The 10,176-nt window shown below is 45.4% G+C and overlaps 1 protein-coding gene across 1 annotated transcript in view; it reads left to right on the top strand.

The window, feature by feature from the left end:
* The first annotated feature begins 3,616 nt into the window (after window positions 1-3,616).
* Window positions 3,617-10,176, top strand: part of CUNH16orf58 (chromosome unknown C16orf58 homolog) — a 12,782-nt gene continuing 6,222 nt past the window's right edge. Inside the window, exons 1-5 of the mRNA XM_008048413.2 lie at window positions 3,617-3,921; window positions 4,133-4,247; window positions 7,724-7,769; window positions 8,870-8,902; window positions 8,994-9,099. Coding sequence (XP_008046604.1) covers window positions 3,622-3,921; window positions 4,133-4,247; window positions 7,724-7,769; window positions 8,870-8,902; window positions 8,994-9,099 — 600 coding nt within the window. The 5' untranslated portion in view covers window positions 3,617-3,621. The remainder of the gene's footprint in view (window positions 3,922-4,132; window positions 4,248-7,723; window positions 7,770-8,869; window positions 8,903-8,993; window positions 9,100-10,176) is intronic.

Genomic DNA, 10,176 nt, shown 5'->3' on the forward strand with positions numbered 1-10,176 from the left:
CTCAGGCAATCCACTCACCTCAGCCTCCCAAAGGCGCAGGATTACAGACTGAGCCACCGAGCCCGGCTTAAAAGGTTTTTTTAAAGACCTGACACTGTAACCATGATTCATTCTATGGGAAGAAGCATTATAAGTTTTCAATTGAAATAACAATGAACTCTTGTAACACAACCCTTTTGTAACTAATAGTAAATTTTTCCTGTTAAACATGGAGAATATTAGTCTAAGTTTAAATATCTACCCTAAGGATAAAGAAATACTTGACATACAACATCCAGAAGTTTGGCTCCTATGTAATAGCATCACTTTTTACCATGCACTCTCTTGCTCTAGACTTTTGCCATATTTACCTACATATCTCTACAGCAATTGAAACAGTTCAAACTTTGCATTGATTTGTTTTTTAAATCAACAGCTTTTATTATCATTCACATATTTCATCAAAAAATAAACACAGCAAAAGAGTCAGAAGTGTATTTTTTCAAAAATCCAGATTTGTACATGTTGCTCCATCTCCATCTAGGATCAAAATTCTCCTGACATCAGACACAGCAGCTGCATTTCTCCAATGCTTCTTTGCAGATGCAGCCCTGGGCACACTTGACACAGCCCACAAGGCAGCAGGAACAGCAGCTCTTCTTGCAGAAGGTGCATTTGCAAGAGCCAGCGCAGGTACAGGAGGCACCAGTGGCACAGGACAGATGGGGTCCATGCTGAACTCAGGCAAGGTTAGAGTTTCCAGGCGAGAGGGAAGAGGCAGCAGAGACAAGTGGGAGGTGTGGTTAGCATTTATTTGTATACTGATTAATTTCCTTCGCTAGGACATGAGCTCCAGAAGATCAAGACCCATGTCTATTTTTGCTCAATATCCCAATGAGTACATAACAGGTATCAACATATATTTATTGAAGAAAGATGCTGGCAAATCATTGGTATAAAAGAGATAACAAACCCTGAATCAATGACAACTACATAGTTTTTTAAAAATCACTATGGCCGGGTTCAGTGGCTCAGCTTGTAATCCTGTGCTTTGGGAGGCCGAGGTGAGTGAATTGCCTGCGCCCGCAGGTTTGAGACCCGCCTGGGCAACTTGGCGAGACCTCATCACTACAATAAAAATCAAAAAATTAGCTGGGTGTGGTAGCGCGTGCCTGTAGTTCCAGCTACTTGGAAGGCTGAGGGGGAAGGACCGCCAGAACCCAGCAGGTCAAGGCTGCGGTGGCCAGGAGCGGCCACTGCACTCCAGTCTGGGCGACTGAGTGAGACTCCAACTCAAAAAATAAATAAATAAATAAATAAAATAAAAATCACTATGACTTTTCAGCTGAAAACAAAATACAAAGCCATATTTGGTAGGGTTCTTTAAACTTGCCAGTTTTCAGAAGAAAAAAGAAAGTTCAATTCCCTATGGTAGACGTAGATGGGATGGTAATTTACATCTTAAGGCTACCTGAAGATGAATTAGATGCAAGTGAAACTTACAAAGTAAATGAAGAAAATGTAATCTATATCCTTTTGTTACTTTTAGCATTTATTTATATATAAGATTTATAATTTTGTGTACTAGTCACTACTTCTAAGTACCAAAATAGGAATTTTAATTATGAAAGGAAAAGGAATCCCTCAGTATCCTTGCATAATGTTTTGCCATTTTAACTACAGTGTTTCATTTCCAACTCAAATTCAGAATACACTTACTACAGACTCCATTCACTGGACTTTCTAGTCATATTCAGAAAGAAATATTCCTTTCCTTATTTTGTATGCAAGTTGTTTTCCACCTTTCTCTGCTTATTTCTTTTCTGACCTATATTCTTGGAAATAAAAATTTTTAAACATAAATATAAAAGTACTGTATTTTATTTCTAATTCTCTAATTTACCAGGTTATTCTGAATTTTAATCCTAGCTCTCAAACTGGTAAAAATAAGTTTCCCAATTCCTTCATTCCATTGGAAACTTTGTCTCTACCTAAATTAACCTTTTCTGTGACAACCTAGCATCCATCCTCTAACTAAACCCTGATTTAACTCATGTCCTCCCCAAAAGCACTTTGCGATTAACTCTACAGAATTCTAATTGTTTCTTTACTAGACATATTTACACACTCAGTTGATGTTATTTTACAAAGGTTCTTAAAGTGTTTTCCAGTACATGTTTCAGTCCATTTTTAAAAAACACCTAGTTTTCAAATCTTCTTTTATTTTTGTCCTCTATTCAAACCAGTACCTCAATATAGAAAACATTACAGAAATGTTAAAGTGTCTATGCCTTCTGTATCTTGAAATTTGAATTTTTTTGTAATGAAGTTATCAGGTTTATCTTAGCCTCAGAGAGACTGCACATGGGACAGATAAGGTGAGGCAGAGTAGAAGGGCATTCCAGGCTGAAGTCTATGAGGAAAAACTCATGGGAGAATCAGAAGTTTCGAGTAGGAAGTTGTCATTTGGGGTCAAACTGTGAGGGTCCAAGAATGCCAGGCCAAGAAGCCAGGATATTTCCTTTTCTGATTTAAAAAGAAAAAAAAAAAATGAGCCCGCGGGTTCGAGACCCACCTGGGCAACTTGGTGAGACCTCATCTCTACAACAAATCAAAAAATTAGCCGGGTGTGGTAGCGCGCACCTGTAGTTCCAGCTATTGGAAGGCTGCGGTGGAAGGATCACCGGAGCCCAGCAGGTCGAGGCTGCGGTGGCCGGGAGCGGCTACTGCACTCCAGTATGGGCGACAGAGTGAGACTCCAACTCCAAAAAAAAAAAAAAAGAGGACGCTTTTTGGCAAATGTCTACCTTTGCAGTGGCTACGCTGCACAAGATGAGAAGAAGAACGGGAAAGAGAAAAGGAGGTCAGCTGGTAAATAATCATTCTGGACTCTACCTCCAATTTCATGGACCCTTTCCTCCGGTAAACACACACACAAGAATTTTCTGCCTATTCCTCTTGTTTTCTGACAACATTATTGCAATTCCTTGGTTCTCTCATGCCTTGGGATCCTTTCAGAAGAATTTCTAGTCTAGGCCTGGGACGTTCAGAAGGAAACACACACACACAACTGAGAAGTCTAAGAGGGTCTCATCTGGTCAATTTCCTCTCATCATGCCTTCTTTCATTCATAAATATCTTGTGAGAACTTACTATGTGCGTGTTAGGTGGTACCAGGGATAAAATAAGGAATAAAAATATAGTCCCAGCTCTCACAGCAAAGAAAGCACCTGAGGCCCAGAGAGAGACACTGACGTGCCCAAAGTCACACAGCAAAACATCCTGTGACCTGACCAAACCGGGTCTCCCTAGGGACGCCCTCTTTCCTTCTCCCCATCACAGGAAGTTGCGAGTCACAAGGACACTCAGGTGCCTCGGGAACTTGGCAGGCCAAAGGACCCCCTGCGCCTGCGGCCGAACTACTGAACACTACTTAGAAAAAGAGCCAGACCAGTGCTGAAGTGTCCGAGCAGGGCCCGGAGGCCAGAGAGGAACAGTCTGGACTCGCGAGTTAACAAAGGAGGAGGCGGAGACCGGGCGCCCTCTCCCAGGAAGATTGCCCCTCCGCAGCCGCCGTAGCCAAGCCGGAAGCGTCCCCCGGCCGCCCCTTCCCCCCGCCGGAGCCTGACGCAGGAAATCGGGATGGCTGACGCGGCGGGTTTCGAGGCCCCGCTGTGCTCCGAGCGTTTCGGTTCCGGGACGGCTCGAGGCTGCAGTGCCGCCGCTGACGGGAGCCTGCAGTGGGAGGCCGGGGAATGGGGCCACTGGGGATTCTTCGGGGTCTTCCCTGCGAGACCCGAAGAACAAGATGGGAGAAGAGCGTTGGTTCCCCGGGCTGCCTCGCGTCCCCTCTCCGCTCTCCGGGCCGTGTTCCTGCCACAGGGCTTTCCTGACAGCGTCAGCCCGGACTATGTGCCCTACCAGCTATGGGATTCCGTGCAGGTCGGCCCCGCAGTCCGCGGTAGGGGGCGACATTTAGCCGGGGCTGAGGGTGCAGTGCGGGCCACGTCGCCCTCCCCATTTATAGACGGGAGCGTGAGGCCCAGAGCCGGGCACTCACCTGTCCTAGCTCAAACGCCAAGAAGGCCGGTGACAGGACGTAGATCTCCATGCTCCTGCGCCCCCTCCTTACCCTGCTTCTTTTCTTCTCCAGGCCTTTGCTTCCAGCCTCTCCGGCGCCCTGGCCACCCAGGCAGTCTTGCTGGGCATAGGGGTGGGAAACTCAAAAGCCTCAGTTACAGCTGCCGCAGCCACCTGGCTCGTGAAAGGTGAGCTGGACCCCTGGAGCCTCACCTGTTGCCCTCTCTGGGTTCTGATGTGTGTATATGTATGGACTCGTGCCTGATTAGATAGGATATGGGCAAGTCCCCCCCAGTGCGTAGAGCAGTGCTTTGTATTCCAGTCTTGGCTCCCACGGCTGGAAGACGCTCATTCTACTCCCCAGCCTACCAGCCGCACCCCATTCCCCATACATACGGACGTACATACATACAGAGTCCCTAAGTCATCTGGATCCCAAATCCCTAACTTAACTATCCCTGGTCTCTCTGTGAAAGATTGCATGAGAATGCGGTTTATTGACTAAAACTGCCAGCTGCCCAAGGATGAGGAAATTGGTTGGGGGGGAGGGAGTGTTGGGAATACTTGGTCCTGAGTAGGAGAAAGGAGATTCTGGAAAGAAGGAAAGGTATTCTGTATCTCTGGTATATTAGATGATGCTGTAAATACTATAGTGACCATCTGCTGAGTATATACAACTTTTTTTAAAAATCACTAAGGAAAAAAAGATATGGTACCTATGCCACTTAGAGAGTGAAGAAGCGAGAGAAGAAAAGGGAAACTACTGTGTGTTTCGCATTATGAGGTCTCATGGCTGTCTCCACTGTCCTTTGTCTTTCATTACTGTTCCCAATACAGACCCAAGGGGAGGCTCATTCCACTCCTAGCATCAGCCTGAGCACATCTCTGGTGAACCTCCCTGGATCTTTTGGAGAATCAGGAGGCCCTGCTTACATCTTTGCCATTAAGATTGAGCAAAACTGGCTGGGCTCAGTGGCTCAGCCTATAATCCCAGCACTTTGGGAGGCCGAGGCGAGTGGATTACCTGAGCCCGCAGGTTCAAGACCAGCCCAGGCAACTTGGCAAGACCTTGTCTCTACAATAAGTAAAAAATTAGCCAGGCATGGTAGCGCGCACCTGTATTTCCGGCTACTTAAAAGGCTGAGGCAGAAGGATCGCCGGAGCCCAGCAGACCAACACTGGGGTAGCTGTGAGCATGTCACTGCACTCCAACCTGGGTGACTCCAACTCAAAAAAAAAAAAAAGACTGAGCAAAATGAGTTGACACTGAAAAGAAGCTTTATCTGGCGATGCTTGCTAGCAGAAGGGTTGATGCAGCTGTGTCTTGGTGTACTGGCTGTCTCTTTTTTTAGTAATAATAATAGTTCATGCAAACAGTGCATATTATATGTATTGACTCAGTCTTCACAATAGCTCTGAGCTAGGAATTGCCATTATCCTTACTTTACAGATGAGAAAACTTAAGGCATAGTAACTTGCCCGAGGTCACACATCCAGTAAGTGGTATGGTATGGATTTGAACCGAGGTGGTTTAGCTCCAGAGTCCATTTTCATACCACCACTCTGTGCTTAATTTGGATCTTTTTACTTGCTCTCCTGTTGAGTAGGTTTTTGGAATGCATTTGGAACTTGAGTCAGTTGTTGATGCTTTCATGTCATACCACCATGTTACCTGTACCGGTTGAATGTCCCTTATTCGAAATGCTTGGGACCAGAACAGAAGTGTTTGGGATTTCAGATTGGATTTTTGAATATTTGCATATACATAGTGAGATTTTGCGGGGATGGGACCCAAGTCTAAGCAGAATTCATTTATGTTTAATATATACCTTAAAAACATAGCCTGAAGGTAACTTTATACAGTATTTTAAGTAATTTTGTGCAAAAAGGCTAGAAATCCACATTTTCTCTTAAAATGTCCTAATTTCGATCACCTGTCTTCTCTGAGCTTCAGTGAAGGGAAGTGATCCCTTCCAAGTTCATAGGATTATTGTGAAGATTAAAAATCATAGGTATTGGGCAACCCCTTCGGGTTCCCTCCCACTGTGGGAACTTTTCTGTCCTCTTAATAAATCCTGCTTTAAGAAAAATCATAGGTATTTTAGGTGTCAGCCAGAGTGCTCGGCAGTGTCCCTCAAGTTCAGGGTGGGTTAAGCATGTCTGTTAGAAGGCTTCAGTGCTCAAGAATAGAAGCTGTGGAAAGCGCTGAGTGCATCTGTTTTCAGTGAGGAATGGGGACAGTTGGACTATGTCATCATCTTTATATATTGTGGGACGCTCCCAGCCCTTCTTCTCACAGCCTAGTTTCCTTTCTCCTTACATTCTCCACTTCAGGGTCAATGCTCTTAAACTTAAAAAAGTTAGAATCCTCTGACCATAATATCTGTCCTTTCAGTGTCCACTGTGTGAGTCCCTCCTACTTGCCTGGTTGTAAAATATTCCTTCTATGAGATCTGCCTGCTGGACTTACTAGGTGCTACTGTCAATATAAAGGATAGCCTAAGTTGGCAGACTTTTATGTAAAGGTTCAGATGTCAAATATTTTGCACTTTGCAGGCCTTACAGTCTTAGCTGGAGCAGCAACTGAATGCTGTTGTATCACATAAACAGCCACAGACAATCTGTGAACAGGCCAGGTATGGCCCATACCTGTAATCCCAGCACTTTGAGAAGCTGAGGCAGGAGATCAGTTGAGGCCAGGATTTCAAAACCAGCACAGGCAACATAGTGAAACCTTATGTCTACAAAATAATTTTTAAAATAGCTAAGGGTGGTGGTTCATGCCTGCAGTCCCAGCTACTTAGGAGGCTGAGGTGGGATTTCAGCCCAGGAGATCAAAGCTGCAGTGAGCCTGGGGAACAGAGTAAGATCCCAACAAAAAAAAAAAAAAAAAATCTGTAAACAAATGGACACAGCTGTGTGCCAGTGAAGCTTTATTTACAAAACTAGGAAGCAGAAGCCTGCAGGCATGGTTTACCAATCTCTGGTCTAAGTCAGTATTTTTCATAGTTATTGCTTTCTGCTCTCAGGCTGGATTTTGTGACTCAAATCATGACTCTGGTCACTATGGGATCCCACGTGCCTAACAAATTACCTGGCACAGAGTAGCCAGGTAATTTTCATTTGTTGTACAAATGAAAATTCAACTGATTCAGGAGACTTCTCTTGCTCTGCCCAGCCTGAGGAGGCTTCTCCCTCTGCCCTGTACCCTCAACTCTCTCTGTCACCAACCTACAGTTCAAATCCCTTTTTTTATTTATTTGTACTATAATGATCACCTGTGAAACCACTACCCAGCCTAAGAGCTACAATTTCATCAGTAACCTTTGAATTTCCACCTAAGAGTTTCTGCCTTTTTTTAGTAGTTTTACCACATAGCTATATATTCCTAAATATTGTTTAATTTTAGCTGTTGTAGAGCTTTTTGAAAAGTAAGTTGTACTGTATGTGACCTTCGTGAGTTACTTTTTCATGCAAGATTATAATGCAAGAATTCACCTGTGTCGATGGTGAGTGGTTGTAGTTCACTGGTTTTTCACTGTTGTGAAAGAGGCTTCCAGGGGAATGACCCAGGGTTAATCAGCTAATTCAGTGCCAGAGTCTGCCAGGCCCCACAGCTCCCAAACCTCTTCCTTGTTCCTTACCCGAACCTTCTCTCTTCCAGATTCAACTGGCATGCTGGGCCGCATTGTCTTTGCCTGGTGGAAGGGGTGAGTTTGTCTTCCCAGTCAGCAAATTTCTGGCAACTCTCCCCAGTGGTGATATTAATGATAGTAATAGTATCAGCCATTACTTGTGGTTGTGAGGGTTCAGTGAGATAGTCTGTGCAAAGTGCTTAATATATTGCGTAGTGCCTAATAAGCTTAGTAAACACTAGCTTTCATTAACAGCTTTAACTGTACCCCATGTGTACTTTGTATATTCCAATTCATTTTATACATGAAAAACATACCTAGAGGAGGGAAGCTACTTGCCCAGGTCATACAGCTTGTAACTAGTGAGATGGGATTTGAACCTGAAGCCTGTACTCTTTCCATGATATCAGGCTGGTTCATTGGGCAGAAGCCTAGACAAGGCCCATTTGCTCAGGGGTTCCCATGTATATCTGATACCTCACTCCGGAATGTTTACTTTCCTTCCAGGAGATTTCAGCTTAAGTCTCAGGCCTAATACTGGAAGTTCTGGCCTGGGCTCTGTGCAGCTGGGGGCTGCAGTACCTCCTGCCACTGGGATTTTGGAGAAGTGGTCCCCAGTGTGCACAGGCCAGGCAGTCACTGCCTGACAAAGAGGGGCAAATGAGGTAGCCATCTATGGTGCTATGGAAGTACTCTAGGCCTAGGTATTGGATCCCAACTCTTTCTCTTGGCCTTTTCCCCCTACTCTTCATGTTATCCAAGGGAATTATATCCCCTGTCTGGAATAGTTATCCATAATCTGGAGGGTTACAGGAAAGTGTTTACCAGTCAAAATATATGGACTTCTTGCTGGGTACTCTCATTGAAGCAAGAAGAGGAGAAAGGCAGAGGAACCCAGGAGTAGCCTTCCTCAAAGAATGGTCAGAGGCTGCAGAACAGCCAATCAGGCTTTTTCTTTGGTAAATCATAAATTCTGGAAGGGGAATCACTGAAGGTCCACCAGCTAATGGTGGCATTTCAGGGAGCAGTGCCAGGATGTGGGGACAGATGTCTCTCCAGGGAGTGTGGGTTTCCTGAGCCCTTCAGACCTTACCATGGCCTAGGACACCCCACACTGCCCATAGGATGTGTGTTCTCCTTAAATCCAAACTGCAGTAACCTCTCTTCCCCAACAGGAGCAAACTGGACTGCAATGCCAAGCAGTGGAGGTAAGAAAAGGCTGAGGTAGAGAGAAGGTGATTCTTCTATTATGAAGGCCTGTATCCTACCTCTGATCTCTAACCTTTGATCCCTCCCCAGGCTTTTTGCTGACATCCTCAACGATGTAGCCATGTTCCTTGAGATTATGGCTCCCATATACCCAATCTGTTTCACCATGACTGTCTCCATCAGCAACCTGGCTAAGGTACCCACCTCTGAGACACCCCTCTGCTCAAGAGACCTGCCTTGGTAGTGCTATGTATGGGCACCTGGGCTCTGTGCTAAAGATCTAGAAGAATGAGAAAGTTCAGATGTTTCTACTTGGACCTAACCATGTTTCCTGATCCTCCTCCAGCTAGACAGCTTCTAGTACCTCAGACAATCATCTCAGGGAAAGTGCAGAACCACAGGACTGGTGAGGGAACTCTGAGCTGAGAAGTAGAAGGGGTGGTCCAGTGTCAACAATTTAGCACAGAACATGAACCCTTCACACATAACTACACAAATATTTATGGAACTATAGGTACAGGTATTCCAGATGAGAAATGCAGGAAGCTATGAGAGCTCAGTGATGAATCTAGACTCTGGATGAGGCTAGGTCCTAAAGTATGAGTTTAAGGTGCAAGGTGAGTGTTCTGGGCAAAAGAAACAGTGTGGCTCAGGTCCAGAGACAAGACAGAGCATAAACTGGACAGCATGGCTGGAGGGGCAAGTGGAGTAAATGGAAGCTTTTCCTCTGTGTCAGGCTGCTCGCCCTCACAACTCCCAGTGAGGAAACTGAGCCTAGCAAGATTTAGTAAAGACCATAGCCTGTCCTCACCAGAGCTGAGTACATGACAGAGTGAAGACTCAAGAAGACAAGACCCATTTTAAAGGCCCATCTTTCCTTTAAAATCACTTTCGGGCAATGTTTCTCCATAAGGCATTACTGGCATTTTTGATGCAACTGTTCTTTGTGATGGAGGACATTTACTTGCCCTGGCATAGGCACTATATGCCATGAGCACCTCTACCCCTCCCCACAGTCAGAAACCCAGAGACAACCTCTGCTGTACCTGTGGAGCAAGGACAGTGACCTCTGGCGTGTGCTTCAAATTCCACACTGAATTCCACCGGTGGGACCTCGGTCTCTTCATCTGTCCAATAAGGGAATAGAGCAGGGCCATGAACTGTCCCCATAAGACTTCTCTCAGCCGGGCTTGGTGGCTCAGCCTGTAATCCCGCACCTTTGGGAGGCTGAGGTGAGTGGATTACCTGAGCCCGTGGGTTCAAGACCCGCCTA

This window comes from Carlito syrichta, unplaced genomic scaffold (assembly GCF_000164805.1).
Source record: "Carlito syrichta isolate Samal-C Ts95f unplaced genomic scaffold, Tarsius_syrichta-2.0.1 Scaffold123424, whole genome shotgun sequence".
NCBI lineage: Eukaryota > Metazoa > Chordata > Mammalia > Primates > Tarsiidae > Carlito > Carlito syrichta.